Genomic DNA, 16,165 nt, shown 5'->3' with positions numbered 1-16,165 from the left:
AAACGCAATTCTTGTGTTATCCAGGAGTTGTGGATGGACATCGTGCCCCCGACTCTCATTCACTCCCTCTTCTTCTTACTGTGATAATACAACGAACAACATTGAACTTAATATATATACTATATATATATATATATATATATATATATATATATATATATATATCTCATGTAGCTGTGGGCCAAGAAGGGACTGCATTTTAATTGTTACAAAGACGTTTGACTTTGAAGGGCTCATACTGGATTGTAAGCTATTTATTGAATACAATTAAAAATGTGTGATTTTTAACATGCTTCTCAATCAAAAATCAATTATCTTAAGTCACATTATTCAATTATTATTTCAAAATTCCAGACCCCGTCCTTTTCAACTTCACGAGTTCCCTCTAGTGGACTGCCATTTCTTCAATTTTCTGTAGTTCTGAAAATAAACTGAAATTGTTTTATTTGTTTTAGGTGTGTGCATATTATAATATCTTGATGAAACAACTAAACTAAACATGTGGATGAGTTATTTAACTCGTTTTCTGGACAGATGAATATAAAATAGAACAATTTATCTGGCTATGTGGGGATAATTTGATTGTTAATGGATGAAGATATGTTTGATGTGAATTATCAATAAAGACATACAAATCTGATGCATTTACTTGCAAGTTTGATTAATGTTGAATGTAAATCTGAAAAAGAAAAGTTATTCTCTGTCCAATCACTGTGTTTAATCTTGAATTGCATAATGTATCCTGATACACTTGAAAAAAAAGATTAGGTATTGTTTTTGTAACTGTTAATTACACATTAAGTGGTTCATATGGAGGAAAATAAAGTGTCTGACCTTGTCTCTGCATATATTTGTTCATTGCTGAGATCACAACCTGGTAATAGTCTGTGTCGTTAAAACTGTTTGATTTTACCCGATCAGAACACATTCATCAATTCATTGATTAATACAAACGTGTCAATTATAAAGTTACAAACACAGGACATGTATGTGTTGAATAGGAGGCTCTTGTAAGTACTGATACAATATACTAAAAGTCAGATGCACTAAACTGAAGAAATTGTTGTAATTAGGGAGTTTACAGAGATACTTGAGCTCTACTTTGTAAATCATTCCTGAACCAGTAAACAGTCCCAAACCCAAAGAGCAAACTTGATTTCTTGTAAATCACATGATTTGGGGGAAATCTGGCTGACTGCACTAACCAATGAGGGAACGGGTACACATTGTGAAACAGAAACACTTTCCCTGCTGCAAGCCAAGCAATGATTTAAAACAGACTTTTATCAAATCAAACATGTTGTAGTCTGAAAAGCATCTATCAGTCAACTATGATCTGATCTGTATTGTTAACCTCATATTTTAAATACATCTGTTTAGATCTCATACTTTCATGCATGTAGTATACATTTGCACACACTTGAACCAAAAAGTATGTCACACATCTGTACACATCAGTTTACATGTTATGGCTGACAGTATGATGATTTTCCCAGTTTATGTTTTACCAGTTAGCATGTGATACATGAAACATCAGTCTGAGGAATGCTGCTTCTTTCCAAGTTATCTTAAAAAAAAAAAAAAAATCAGGGAGGGCATTGAGAGAACCAACGATTGAGAAATACAGGGGTGGATGAATAACAAAACCCCAGTTAACCAAACGTTTATTGTCAGAGCAGGCAACGAAATAGAAGCTGCATGATGGAGCGCTACATCTTTTCCATACTGTTCCTGTTCTTGACTGTGGAGTGTTCAGCAAGCAGGTAAATATAGAAATAGCTACAACATTTGATATATTATTACACAATAGTTAACAAGTGTTTTTAGCATGATGGTAAATTATTATCATTTCGTTATAATGTAACAGATGAAACAAAATATGCAGCATTGCAGATATTTCTAGGCATAGAAGTCCATGAATGCAAAATATAGCAATGAAGGGTACAGTGAGTGCTATGTTTCTCCTTTTTGTGCAGATTCTTCATCTCAGCCCCCCGTGTGTTTCATGTGGGTGTAAATGAGAAAGTGTTTGTCCAGATGGGAAACTCTCATCTTAATACTCCTGTCACTCTCTACCTGGAGCACGAGAGTAGCAGTACTGTTGTGTCTGGGAAGGCAGTCACTCAGTTTACTATGGAAGGGGAGATCAAAATAGTTGAGCTCATGGTATGAGAAACTTCCCCACTCATCCAAAAGTATTAATTTTATCATTTTAGAGGGGACTAAGATGTCATTGACCCAAACTTCTAATGTGCATCTTTACAGATAGACAGAGAGCTAATGTCAAGAGTGCCTCAACATATAAGCTACCTTATGCTGGTGGCAGAGAGCCCCTCCTTTGGTTTCAGGAAGAAAACAAAAGTTTTGATATCAAAACACAGGGGCTATATCTTCATTCAGACTGATCAGCCAATCTACAACCCAACACAGAAAGGTAAAAGAAAAGTCAACAAATCTGAAGAAAGGTAAAACAATGTGAAAGAATGCCCCACTAAAGAATTAATTCATTGTTTTTAAAGCCATTTTATGTTGATTATTTATCTTCTAGTGAGGTACAGGATGTTTACTCTTGACCACACGTTGAGGCCTACTCAGGAGGTGTTCCACATAGCAGTATACGTGAGTAATTGAAGAGGACTTTGGCAGGTCAACATGAATGATTTACATGGTTTCATATCATGATTCATGCTTTTATCATTCAATTGCAGAATGCTGTCGGAAATAGAGTAATGAGGACCATACATACTGCCAAGGGAGGAATACTCCAAGGCACATTCACCATACCTGATGTATCAAAGTATGTTAACACAGATTTACAAAAACTGCTTCTTACATAACAACAAATACTTTGATACACTATAATAACAGTATGTTTTGTTGACAAAGATTGGGCACATGGAAGATTACAGCACACTATGAAGATGATGAAGCAAATGCTGCTTCCCGAGAATTCAAAGTCCAAAAATTTGGTAAGCTAGTTTAATTTAATTTAAACATTCCCTTCTTGTTTTAAATTAACAGATAATACCCCTTTCAAATACATTTTCATTTTTACACAGTTTTACCGAGTTTTGAGGTGAACATTGCAATGGAGCAGAGCTATATTTTGTCGAAGGCAGAACAGTTTGACTTTTCCATCTTAGCAAGGTAAGTGTTGATTCATTTCCCATTAAACTCACTTTAAGTTTTCATGTGAAAAAAGTATTAATACATTTTGGCATCTTGATATGCCGAGAGAACTCAAAAACAATGTTATTTGAAAAACATGTCATTGCCTTCCGCCTTGCTGTTGCCAGGTCAGAGCAACAGTTTTCAGCCAAACACAACTTAAAATCCGTCCAATTTTATAAAAACCATAACCTTGCCAGAAACCAGAGTAAAACCATTACATGCGTAACAGAAAACACATCATAACCATACAAAGCTTTTTATCTGCATCAATAACCAAAGATAAAATGTTACATAAATAGGCCATCGCAACCCACAAAAAGCAAGGAAAGCTTAATGCTTTTCCATATATTTTACAAAACAGGATGATGTTATAATCTTTAGGCTTCTTGTTTAAAACTTTACCATAAATGTTAGTTACATTTTCAGACACTCTTTTTGCCTTAACTTTCTCTCTAGGTATTCACATGGCGAGAAAGTTAAAGGGGCTTACCACTGCCAAGTTGGAGTGATGGAAAGAGATAGAACCCGTAGCCAGAAAATGAAGCCTGTCTTTATCAGGGGACTGGAGTTAACTGGTTCGGTGAGGAAACAGATATTACATTACATTACATTACATTAGATATCTATATAAAATTTAATTTCAAGATCTAAGATCAATCTGGTAACATTTTGCATCTGTTACAGTACTTGACCATCAACAATGTATGCCATTTCTTGCAGGTCAAGGATGGAGCTGCAGCAGCTTCTCTCCAGAGAGCAGACTTAAATGTGCACCTCCAAAAACAGCAAAACAAAACCCTCTCCGAGTTACAGCAGAGCGGAGCACAACTCTACTTGAGAGTGTTTGTCACCAACATACAAAGTAAAGGATACTCTGTCACACTATAAACCCGTGTTTAAAATAGCAACCATGTGTCGTAAAGAGAGAATATGTTTTATGTTTAAAATACTTTGTGTTTAGAATACAGCAGCATGTGTCCTGCATGATGTTTACTCATGTTAAATGACCGGGCAACTGTTTCTGTTTCTTGTTATGCAAGTCTTAGAAAGTATTGTCACTGAAAAACTCAGTATTTCATTTCAATAATGAAAATAATTACAATAACAATTCTATTATTGCTAGTACTACTACTAATAATAATAATGATAATGATGCAAATTGTAATAATATTAATAACAATAATGATAGTGATAATTCATCACAAAATTGAAGGACAAACACCTTGAGATGTAGCATCTAGTAATTGAGAGGGTATAAGATGAATACGAAGAAGAGGAGGATACTGGGAATAGTATTGTGATTTTTCATTTCATCTGCATTTTATGACCCAGGTGGTGAAATGCAAGAGGCAGAAGTTTACCTTCCTATCATCTCCCACAAATACACCATGGATCTCTCTCGAACTCGCTCATATGTCCTTCCTGGATATCCGCTAGATGTGGTGGTATGCAAGCAAATAACAAGGTGTACACAGCTATGTACATGACTGTGATGATTTTGTGTGTAAAATATATTGTTTGTTGTCATTATAGGTGGTCGTGCGTCTCCCAGATGGCTCCCCAGCAGCTGGTGTGCCAGTAAAGATTGATGTACTACCAAGATCTTCAGAGGATTCTTGGCAAGGCACCACCGACCAGGAGGGGGCAGTGTATCCTGTCTTTAATATTCCCACTGCGGCTCAGATTACTGTTAAAGTTAGTATCCCTGAACAACTAACAAGATGTATTATCAAATTGATAAAGAACCGGATTTTCCTTTACTTCAGTTTAACTGTTCTCTAACACCCTGACTTCATTAGGTGTCGGTAGATGGCCAGCAGCAAGAGAAAGAAATTCAGCCTGCTTCATCTCCGAGTAACAGCTACCTTTACCTGAGTTTTACCAACAAGATGTACTCTGTGGGCGAGGTACTAACAGTAGATTACAACACCGTCAATGGCCCAACACTTGGGTTCATATACTACATGGTGAGACATAACTGAGGGAATACAACATGGTCTATTTTGATGAAGAGAAGCAACAGTTTCTTAAATCCTAACAATTCTAAATTGATTATGTTGTAGGTCTTAAGTCACGGGATCCTAATAAAAACGGGCTCTCTTAGATTTGGTACTTCAGTCAAACACAACCTGGAAATAACATCTGATATGGTGCCATCCTTCCGTCTGATTGGCTACTACTACAATGCGCTTGGTGCCATTATTGCGGACTCGGTGTGGGTAGATGTCAGGGATGAATGTGAGCTAAAGGTCAAGGTGAGTAAACAGAACAGATACGAGTGCAGACTGACTTCTATTTACTGTGTTTGAATAAGTTAAGTCTGTATGCAGCCTGCTACACTTCATGGCGCGGGGAGGGGGTTGGGATGGTCGGCAAAATAATGTTGTAAAGTAACAAACACTGCTTTGGTTGGTGTTTTATCTTTATCATTGTCATTCTTTGTCAACAATAAATATGTTCCTGTCTAGTTTAGTTTCAATTACTGAACTCAGCCTATGTGGTTACGTGTGTATATTTAGGTCGAGCTGAAAGGCCCGTTCCAACCTGGAAAAAGGTCTGAGATAGAATTGGATTTATATGGTCAAAGAGCCAGAGTGGCTTTGCTGGCTGTAGATAAGGCCATCTACGCTCTCAATGCCGACAATAAACTCACAGCCAAACAGGTAACACTTTCACACATACTCTCTCTCTCTCTCTCTCTCTCTCTCTCTCTCTCTTACAAGACACTGAGGTTATTTAATTCAACCCATATATTATGACAGTAAATTCAAGATCTTCTTCCTACTTTTCAGGTGTTTTCCTCCATGCAGTCATATGACCTTGGTTGCTCATACAGCGGAGGATCTGATACTGCATCTGTACTAACAGATGCTGGCCTGTCTTATGTGTCTCAGTCCCAGTCAATGTGGAAAAACAGTATGAGAGAAACACTATTATTCTTCCTTAAATCCTTGAAAATGTTAACAGGTCAAAACCATTATGCATCTAGTTTAACTTGTGTTATACAGTATATTATACTTGTCAAAATGCAATAAAGATGGTCTCAGGTTTACAGTACATTAAATGAACACACTCACATTCTTTAATATATCCCAAGCTGTAGATAATGGAACGTAGGCTTTTGCAGTGTGAGTATTGCAAAGGACATGTTTTTTTATATGCAGATGGTTTCAGTTTTATCCAAAAATAAATGAAACCAAAAGTAAATACTACTACAGGTGGTAGGAGAGAATATTGAGGCAGTGATTATAATGTAGTGACTATCCACTTACTTATTGTCCCATGCTGAATATTAATGCTGTTATGCTACTTTTCCAGGCTTTGGCTGTGATTCACAAGCTGCTCGGCAAAGGCGTGCAGTGGACATTCAACAGGAAATGATGACCATAAGTAAGACAACATTCTGGCATTATGACTCTGGTCTGAGCTAATGTAAGATTATTCTGCAAAGAATATGCTATAAAAATAGGATATTTCCTTTTCTTTTTATGTCACCTTCAGAATCAAACTTTTCAGATGAACAGATGCAAGAATGTTGTGCTCGCGGGTTTTCTCTCATCCCTATGAGACGAACATGTCAGGAAAGAGTGACGCGAGTCTCTCTGGTGGTTAAAGATCCTGCTTGTGCTGGCGCCTTTTTAAAATGCTGCCTTGAAGGAGAGCGTCTGAGACAAAAAAAGATACAAGAGGACGCCCAGAAAGGACTTGGCAGGAGTGAGATGAACTTGTCCTGTGAACATTAAATACTTTACACACCTGCTAAGATTACAATTATCACAGAGTGAAATTACAAATGTCTCATTTTCTCATTTTTAGCTGCAGACGTAGCTGACATTGAACAGTTCTTCATGGACACTGCTGCTCAGTACATTCGACGATTTTTTCCCCCAAGCTTTGAATTCAAAGAATTTGATGTAGATGGGAAAAAAAGGTAAAAGGTGGACAGTTTTTATGTTATATTTTCTTTTCCAGTGGAAATCAGTGGCTAGTTACAGCTGTTAAAACCGTTGCTACTACATAGTTTTGTTTTTATTCTTTGCATTTGTTACTGTTTGTTGCTTCTAATATTGTTATATTCATCATTTATAAAGTTCAGTGTAAGTGAATCTAGGTAAATGCATTACCTTAAGTCTACAGTACAAACTACAAGTAGACAAAAACATTTGTCAGATGCATCTTACAGTCAGTTAATTCATTTCATCTTAATTGAAACCCCTTAGGCATCGTTTGACTCTACCCGATTCCATCACCACATGGGAGATTCAGGTCATCACTTTATCTCCAGCCACTGGTAATAACTGCTGAACACTCCACAATTGCTTTTGGATATTTTGAGAGGTTTCTTATTAATACCTGTAATTCACTTACACTATGTTTCTTTCAGGTTTCTGTGTAGTTAAGCCGTCTGAGCTCAGAGCATTTAAGGACGCATTTGTTTCTCTGCAACTGCCTTACTCAGTGAAGAAATATGAGCAACTATCCATTTCGCCGGTTATCTACAACTATGGCGAAGACAGACTACAGGTAAAAAAATCCCTAATTGACTCACATTATTAAGTGGCACTAAAAACAGCAACCACCTATTGTACGAATAGAAATTAAAATCTTTATGTTTTTTATAGGTGGCAGTTCATATGGAGCAAACCGAAGGCCTTTGCTCCCCCGGCTCAGCCACCACTACATCTTTTGTTAACATCACTGTGGAGCCACAGTCTTCCCAGCTTGTCTCCTTCTCTGCTGTCCCCATGGTAACCGGCTCAATACCCATCAAAATACGTCTCTATGACATAGAGAACGAGAGGGGAATAGATGCAATTGAAAAGACTTTGAGTGTGTTGGTGAGTGACAAAGATAATATTTTACTTCCATGCAAAACAATTTTATGATAGCTGCCTACCTGACAAAATATGGACATATATATGACATATTGGAAGTCATAGTGGATCTAATGTAAAAATCACTTGCCTTTGTTAACCCTCCATATGTCCCATATCAGCATTTTGTCATAACTCACACTTACACTAATGGTTAGTCCGTTTTTAAAAATTAATAAAAGTGTTAATAATAGTTATTCATTTTGATTTCTGTGCTTGTGTGCTAAAGGATTTATGCCTTAATTGATTATGAGTATGCATTAAAATATTAACTAATGAGCTTATTTGTTTATTAGTAATTTTAACTCAAATCAACATGTGTTTACCATGTGCATATCTTCAAGTGTAAGGCCAGGGACACACAGTAATCAGCTCTCTACTTTGTTGTAGACAGAAGGACTAGAAAAGAGAGAAGAAGAAACCCGAGTATATAAATTTGATGGTGAGTTCTTTCAGTATTTCTTAATGAAACTTGCTTGGTAGATGTTATTTCATATTGTTCATATTTCCCATTTACTTTAATCAATTTACTTATCTCTATATTAATAGGGAGGAGCACAAAAACTTTCAATATTAGTGGAATGTTGCCAGATAACACGGTCCCCGACTCCAGCTCCAATATTTTCATTTCAGCGGAAGGTATGTGCTGTTAGACACATACATACGATTCACAGACCTTTGTAAATGACAGTGTCTTAATCTTTCAATGTTCTTATCTGACAGAGGATGGATTTGGCAGTTCACTTGCGAGGAACCTTCTTTCTCCTCAGAAGGTTGCTCAACTGATCGTATTGCCTACAGGATGTTTAGAACAGACAACAATGAGATTGGCCCCTACATTGTCAGCTGTCCGCTACCTTGACCTGAGTGACCAATGGATCGACATGCCTGCTGGTGCCAGAGATGATGCCCTTGACAAAATCGAGACAGGTAGGAAGTGATCAATTGTGTAATGTCTTTCACACAAATTTAGAGTGAAGAAGAAAAAATTTGAGCCAAATTTTGTTGTCCTTGCGTTAGCAGAATCTAAAGGTGGCCTGTCAGTTCCGGTCACACTCTGGTCCACAACAAGGTGTCTTGACAGCAACTGGTGTTGCGTTGCAATGAAATTGGCCGTGGATATCCAGAGGAAGAATTCTAATTGAATTGTATTCTTATGTTTTGGCTAACCCCTTGACCTTTCCACTAGCACCACCATAAGGACAACAAATTAGGTATATTGACAATAAGAGAGTTTCTCAGCAGTTTCCAGAACAGAACCGCTTGCCATTGCCGAAAAAGTCAATTATTTCAGAAATCTCAAAATGTCAAAAGTTTTTGATTCCAAATCACAGCATCTATGGTGTTCTTCAAAGTCTAGGTGTCTTTATGTTCTATTTTGTAGGCATTTTCTAACATTTATATTGATTCCTCGAGTGGTAAAAATTATTTCTAACACCAAATCTTTGTAATAAATATCAACCTATTGACTCATTAATTAACATAATTAATGAATCAATTTATGATTTATGGCTAGAGCAACATCACACAATACTGAACTGCATCCCAAATCAATCTTCAGGTTCCCAGCTTTCAGATGATGTACACCACTTCTATGTGGCATACTGTTGACTTGCAATCTCCCCCTAAAGATCCCTTGTCCCCCCCTAAAAAAGGGTCTAATGGGTCTCTCAGAGTTAAAAGATTACCAATCACAACCAATCACAACACAACAGAGTGGCACTATATAAATATGAAGCTTCTATATTTAATCCTTTAAGTCCTCAAAAAGAAACTGTGCCTCCAAAAGTAGGCTACATTTAAAAGAGTAGCCTGCTATACCCAAAGTTCAGCGCTTGCCGAGGCTTTTCTTGACGCAGCGCAAAGCTGTCATGGCCCTTGGAAATAATGTGTTTCAGAGTTTAGTGGCGTGTTGCCACGCTTTGTGCAAAAGGCCCATTATTTGAACAGTGAATAGAATAAGATTTGTGGTTTTCGGGTCTGTAGGTCACAGATATCAGTGACCTACAGTGTACAGAGTATGGTGGATATAGTTGTGTAAACCCTTGAAAGTAATTAGAAATAGGTTGAATTAAATCCTAAATTTGATAGAATGCAAGTGTTATAAAGCCAACGCTGGGCTATTATGGGAATGCTGGGGAGTCCTGCAGCAGAGTTTTTAAATAATTATAATTATATATATTTTTTTTCAGAAAACCAAAGGTAAGAGCAAAAAAAAACTATTGTCCCTACATTAGCAACACACTAGCTCCAGTCCAGAGAACTAGTATAATAGGTAGCTTGTTTAGCAATATGTTGACTGTAGAAAAACTAAATTCTACTAAATCCCAAAGGAATAAATGTAAAGAAAAAGAGTATCTACACCACAGATAATGCTGCAATAATTGAAGGAGTAATACAAGATGAAAGAGGCCTATCAACATGACAATATGGTGGATGTCAGTGGTTGCCAGTGGTGGTTGCTTCTTGGAAATGAATGCCGAACTGAAAAAGACAAAGGAATGGAAGATTTGTTCTAGCGGGTGGAGACGTATGCATTGTTTCTGGAAATAACATTGAGAGATTGCAAAGGACAAGTTACTTAACATGTATTATAACGTTCATCTGGGAATCAAAAGTAACACTTCGGTCTCTTGTGGGATGTTATAAACGTTTTGCCCTCTACAGGTCACTAACAAACAACGTTATTGATTTTTTGTTTTTGTTTTGTCAGGTTATATAAGGATTTTAACAGAAAAGAAACCCGACGGTTCTTATGGATCATGGTATTCAGTGCCATCTAGTAATTGGTGAGTATATGTTTTATGCCGCTGTAATGATTTTTTCTTTCTATGTCTAACATCGTAAATTTCATTTCCAATTATCTCAAATAATAAATAATTTATTTTCCATCCCCTTTCTCCTGGGCTTTACATTCTCTCTCAGGGGGACTGCCCTTGTAGTGAAAGTACTATCGCTGGTGGCGCAGCGTCAGACAGCGTCTTTTGGAGAGCAGGGCAGGAAGGCTAGGTTTGTACCAGAAGAAGAGATCAGGCACTCAGTCAGTTACTTGCTCTCAATACAGAAGACTGATGGATCATTCGGTGACCCACATCCAGTGCTACACAGAGGAGTTATGGTAACCTCTTCTGCATTCATGTTAGAACACGCATATACATATAACAATATTAGATGTGTCAACACACTTAAAAGCTGTGATTTGAATGCAGTATTGTCTCCGTTTGTTCAACGCAGAAAGACGTTGCAGCTATGACGGCGTTCATAAGTCTTGCATTGCACCGGTCGCTTCAATTCCTGCAAATCGAATTGAGAAATAATGCGGTGAGATAATAAAATGACGTATTGCCCTTGGTGACTGTTTTTAGCCACGCTTGCAGGTTTTTTTGTCTTTTGGGATGGCAGTCCACCACATTGGTCCAGACTAAATTATATAAATATCTATATCCAATAGGTTATCATGCAATTTTGTAAAGACATTATTTTACCCAGAGGATGCATCCTCATGATTTTGGTGATCCCTTTTTTCCTCTAGCGCAAATCTGCACACATTAATGGGTCGTGCATCCTAAAAATTTTGGATACCTGGCTTTTCCTTCAGCGCACACAGCGCACACATGTTAACTTCAACCACACATGAAGTTAACATGTGTGGTTGTGAATGGAATTACCATGAAAATCTTTCTGTGGATTTTGCCATAAAATTGGGAACAGACATTCGTGTAACGCCCTCAGGATGAATTGTAATAACGTTGGTGATCCCGTGACTTTTTGACTGTCACTGCTCTTCCTCTTGCAAAACTTTCACCTTCTCACTTGCGGGTGGTTTTTCTTTTTGACACTAAACGGCCAGACCCAGTCACCATTCTATCACTAGATTTAATTGGTTGTAATCCTTGACAAGGATTGAAAAACCACTTGTGAGCAAGCAGGTGAAAGTTTTGCGTGAAGAAGAGCAGGGGAGGGGACAGGCCAGGGGATGCTCCTCATGCTCAAAGTATGTTTTTATCCTCGCAGGCTGCAATTTTGCTCGCATAAGCAGAGATATTCTGTGATGTGAAAGCGCTCGCAAAAGTAATATGCGTGCGTGGCTGTTTGAGTTGCCTCTACACATGCGTGCGCGTGGATCTCATTTGTTCTCGCGGATATTGACATTGATTTGCCCTCATTCAAATACCTTCAAAACTAACGCCATTCTAAGCAAAATAACAATGACTGCCCTCATGCTACTTTCAGAAAGCAAGCCTTGCCAGATCAACAACCTATCTCCAGTCGCACCTTGAAGAGATTCAGCATCCCTATGCTGTTGCCATTACAGTCTACTGCCTCGCAGTTTGCCTGCCAAAGGGAACAGATCATTCAGCTGCCTGGACAAAACTTCATACACTGGCTACCAATGGCATGTCCAATCAAAGCAAATAGACATGGGCGATATGGATAAAATATAAAATTCCTTGTTGCCTATTGAGTATAATCAATTGAGATGTTTAGTAAATCCAGTAAATGAACTGCCTGACAAAGCAAAGTATTTCTTTACATTGATGCAAAAATCAAATACAAATTAAATGTTGCCATAAAGCAGGCCTTCTAATTGATTTACAGCAATGCCAAATACACCCAGAAATATTCAAGTAATTGTATGTTGTTAACAGTATGTAGCAGAGCGATTGTCAGTTGATCAATTTATATTTTCTCATATTTACATATCGCCCAACCCTAAGAGACAACCAAAATGTGTATCACAAATTGCTTGTTTGAAATATTTGTATTTTTTACTTATTGTCTATTTCTAATTATCAGGGACAAATGGCTGTTATCTGTGGACAGCAAATGCAAACCCACAGAATCAAGCAAATGCAGATGCCATCACAGTAGAGACTACAGCCTATGCCCTCCTAGCGGCAGTGGAACTTGGGCATACCAAGTGGGCAGACCAAACAGCCTGCTGGTTAACCACCCAAGAAAACTATTCTGGAGGCTACAAAACATCACAGGTGATTGGGATGCTACATCGAGAATTGTTTGAACCCTAGGAATCTCTTTCTTTGGACATAGATCCTGTATTCCTGTGGTCCCATATCATACAGTTTAGTCCAGACTAACTGTCAGAGTGCAGATGTGTTATTAATGTTTTATTACCATGCCAAGGATACCATCATGGCATTGGAAGCCCTCGCGGAGTATGAGCTGAAGAGGTCCGTCAGGCCTGAAGTGAATCTAATAGCAGAGTTCAGAGTCCAAGGAAAGCAAGACATTGTAAGACTTGCATTGGAAAATACGAAGGAAAAGGTGGAAACAGACCTTAAGGTATCAAAGAGCATCATCAACATTGCACTAAATACACAGAAATATCTAACATCTTTCTTAGATTACGTTTCTTGTGTCTTTTGTTCCAGAGATTTTCAGGGAACAACATTATGGTGCAATTGACAGGAACAGGCCAAACCAAGCTTAAAGTAAGTTTGATTAAAGTGTGTATATGCTGAAAGGGATCCATCATTTACAACAAATCACCAATCTCTTTGGCAGATTGTAAAGGCTTACCATCTGCTGGACCCCAATGACGATTGTGACGTAATGTCTATCAGTGTCACAGTGGAGGGGAAAGTCAAGTACACCGGTGAGCTTTTGACACTGAAGTCACAACCACATGAGATTTCTAATAAAAGCTACACAGTTACATTAACCTCTGTCTCCCTAGCTAAGGTCACAGAAAACTATGAATACTACGATGACTTCGATAACAACGAGGAACCGGAGGTGCGTGTGCCACGATCAGCAATTGAGTGGTTTGATGCTCGAACCCGAAACAGGAGAGACCTTGATAACAACTTAAATTCAGACGAGGCTGTGACCTATACAATCTGTGTCAGGTTAGTTGAACGGGACTCACGTCACATTCACTCTTCATAAGTACTCATGAGACATGAGCTTTGCGTGAAAAATTCATAAATCTGTGTCTTTTTATTGTTTTCCTGTGTGTAGTCATAGCCTGAACGTCAATCTCACAGGAATGGCTATTGCTGACATCACACTTCTGAGTGGGTTTGAGGTTGTAACTGAGGACCTGGACAAGGTTAGTAGCTACCTCTACCTCCTCTTCATCCATGGGTCTTTCTCATTTCCCGATTTTGTGCCACCTCCATTCCTCGATTACAAGATACGTGTTGATAGTTAGTCATCTTTCTGTTTACAGTATTTACTCTAAGCTTAGTGAGCCTTCATTCTTAACCTACAAACATGAAAGTGTATGATTTAAGAGTAGACATCATAAAAAGAAAAATTAAAAATCTTAAAATCTTGTCTCTTTGTAGCTAAGAGAGACACCTGAGCTATACATTTCCCATTATGAGGTCTCCTATGGAAGAGTGCTCCTCTACTTCAATGAGGTAAGGCTGAAATCTATTTACATACACACAGACTTTAAATGTTCAGTACTAAAATATTTATTTTCTCACTCTAGCTCTTTGAATCAGAGGAATGTATTAGCTTTGATGCTATACAGAAAGTACCAATGGGCCTTCTACAGCCTGCTCCAGCTGTGTTCTATGATTATTATGAACCAAGTAAGCTTTTTATTTGATATCTTTAGCATTTTTTGTCAGGATAGAGGGGACATCTTTGTTTAATTCGCCAGGAGTTTATGAACTAGTTGTGCCTCCTTTCAGACAGAAGGTGTACTGTGTTCTACTCCGCCCCCCAAAGAAGCAAGATGGTCTCCAAACTGTGCTCAGAGGATGTGTGCCAATGTGCAGAAAGTAGGCCATTCCACTAAGACCAATATTGATAAACACCCATGAATACATGTAGCGTTACCCTTCAGGTTTGTATAAATAATTAAAATTGCATAATGTTTTTCTTTTCTTTAGGACCCTGTCATAAAATGCAAAATACATTCCAATCAGAAAGTGGTCGGAGAATCACAAAGAATGTCCGTCTAGAACACGCTTGCTTCTTCCCTACAGTAGATTACGGTCAGTACTGCACAAATGACATCATGGTGTAAAGTATCTACTATTGCCATGACCTTGAAAATTCATACTTTCATATTGTGACACTTTGTTTTATTTCAGCATACATGGTTGAAGTCCTCAATGTTTCAATGAAGAGTAACTTTGAGCTGTACAAAATTAATGTAAACGAGGTACTCAGATCACGTAAGTAAACTGTAACCACAAGGCTTAGAAGACGCTGTAACATTGACCTTTAAATGTTTATGCTTGGAAGACCCATCATAAATATAATGGTAATAATCTGTCTACCAGATGGAGATATCCTTGTGAAGGAGAATTCTATTCGAGTGCTTGCTAAGAGGCGTCACTGCAAAGGACAGTTAGACGTGGGAAAACAGTATCTCATCATGGGCAAAGATGGCTCCACAACGGACTCCAATGGAAAGTAAGTGTAGTCGATAATATTAAAGTAGAAGTATAATTTTACAATGATTGATTCTGATTCTCTTAACTCTGTCCCTTTTTTCTAGGATTCAGTATCTGTTGGAGTCAAACACCTGGGTTGAAAGAAAGCCTTCGGCAGAAGACTGTAAAAAATCTGCACATAAAATTGCCTGCAAACAGTTTAATGGGTTTACAGATGAGTACAAGATAGATGGCTGCAGACAGTGAAACGGACAATTCATTTGAATTAACTTTTATTTTAGTAGTTTCCCATGATATGCACAGTCAGCATGGATGTTTAGAGCTCTTTTTAACCGTTTATAATCCTGAAAGCATAGCATAAGAACATATATACGTACTGAGACATCATTGCTTGCTAGAGAGTAAGTGAATGACTGACTCCACTGTAGTGTCATTTTAAAGTTTACTACACTTACAATGTGACCATCAATCATGTCTTTATGTCCAATACTGCTACCAGTGTTTAAATAAAAAGAAATACTGCTTAATGTTTGCAAATACCTTTGTATGTGTTATATGTTGAGATAATTATTTGAAAATGGAACTTAACTCAGCAACTGAAAAAACAAACAGGTTTGACAGGGAGTCTGGTGTTGATTGTCCAAACGCAATTCTTGTGTTATCCAGAAGTTGTGGATGGACATCGTGCCCCCGACTCTCATTCACTCCCTCTTCTTCTTACTGTGATAATACAACGAACAACAT

At 37.8% G+C, this 16,165-nt stretch overlaps 1 protein-coding gene across 1 annotated transcript; it reads left to right on the top strand.

Annotated features, from left to right (window-relative positions):
- Positions 1–1,701: 1,701 nt before the first annotated feature.
- LOC142969285 (complement C4-like) lies at positions 1,702–15,960 on the top strand. Its single transcript, XM_076109107.1, has 41 exons — positions 1,702–1,763; positions 1,977–2,166; positions 2,266–2,434; positions 2,549–2,619; positions 2,709–2,797; positions 2,887–2,969; positions 3,060–3,147; positions 3,628–3,751; positions 3,892–4,033; positions 4,504–4,616; positions 4,705–4,866; positions 4,971–5,138; positions 5,235–5,426; positions 5,691–5,834; positions 5,964–6,087; positions 6,490–6,561; positions 6,673–6,885; positions 6,988–7,102; positions 7,392–7,462; positions 7,556–7,695; positions 7,794–8,009; positions 8,436–8,487; positions 8,595–8,684; positions 8,769–8,975; positions 10,759–10,834; positions 10,971–11,163; positions 11,280–11,366; positions 12,279–12,441; positions 12,843–13,036; positions 13,191–13,349; positions 13,439–13,498; positions 13,572–13,662; positions 13,744–13,915; positions 14,028–14,118; positions 14,357–14,431; positions 14,506–14,608; positions 14,711–14,800; positions 14,912–15,016; positions 15,116–15,199; positions 15,308–15,440; positions 15,526–15,960. Exons 1-41 carry the CDS (start codon positions 1,702–1,704, stop codon positions 15,665–15,667), a joined length of 5,115 nt encoding a protein of 1,704 aa, XP_075965222.1. The 3' UTR covers positions 15,668–15,960.
- The last annotated feature ends 205 nt before the right edge of the window (positions 15,961–16,165 follow it).

This window comes from Anarhichas minor, unplaced genomic scaffold (genome assembly GCF_050575085.1).
Source record: "Anarhichas minor isolate MPS153535 unplaced genomic scaffold, ASM5057508v1 ptg000041l, whole genome shotgun sequence".
Lineage (NCBI taxonomy): Eukaryota > Metazoa > Chordata > Actinopteri > Perciformes > Anarhichadidae > Anarhichas > Anarhichas minor.
The sequence above is the reverse complement of the archived record's forward strand: the minus strand, read 5'-3'. Positions and strand labels throughout refer to the sequence as shown.

Excerpts from the sequence above, each read along its gene's own strand:
- LOC142969285 (XM_076109107.1), top strand. The coding sequence starts at position 1,702 with ATGGAGCGCTACATCTTTTCCATACTGTTCCTGTTCTTGACTGTGGAG. Across the intron at positions 1,764-1,976 it reads GTGGAGTGTTCAGCAAGCAG|ATTCTTCATCTCAGCCCCCC; the intron begins GTAAATATAGAA and ends CTTTTTGTGCAG. Across the intron at positions 6,886-6,987 it reads CCAGAAAGGACTTGGCAGGA|CTGCAGACGTAGCTGACATT; the intron begins GTGAGATGAACT and ends TCTCATTTTTAG.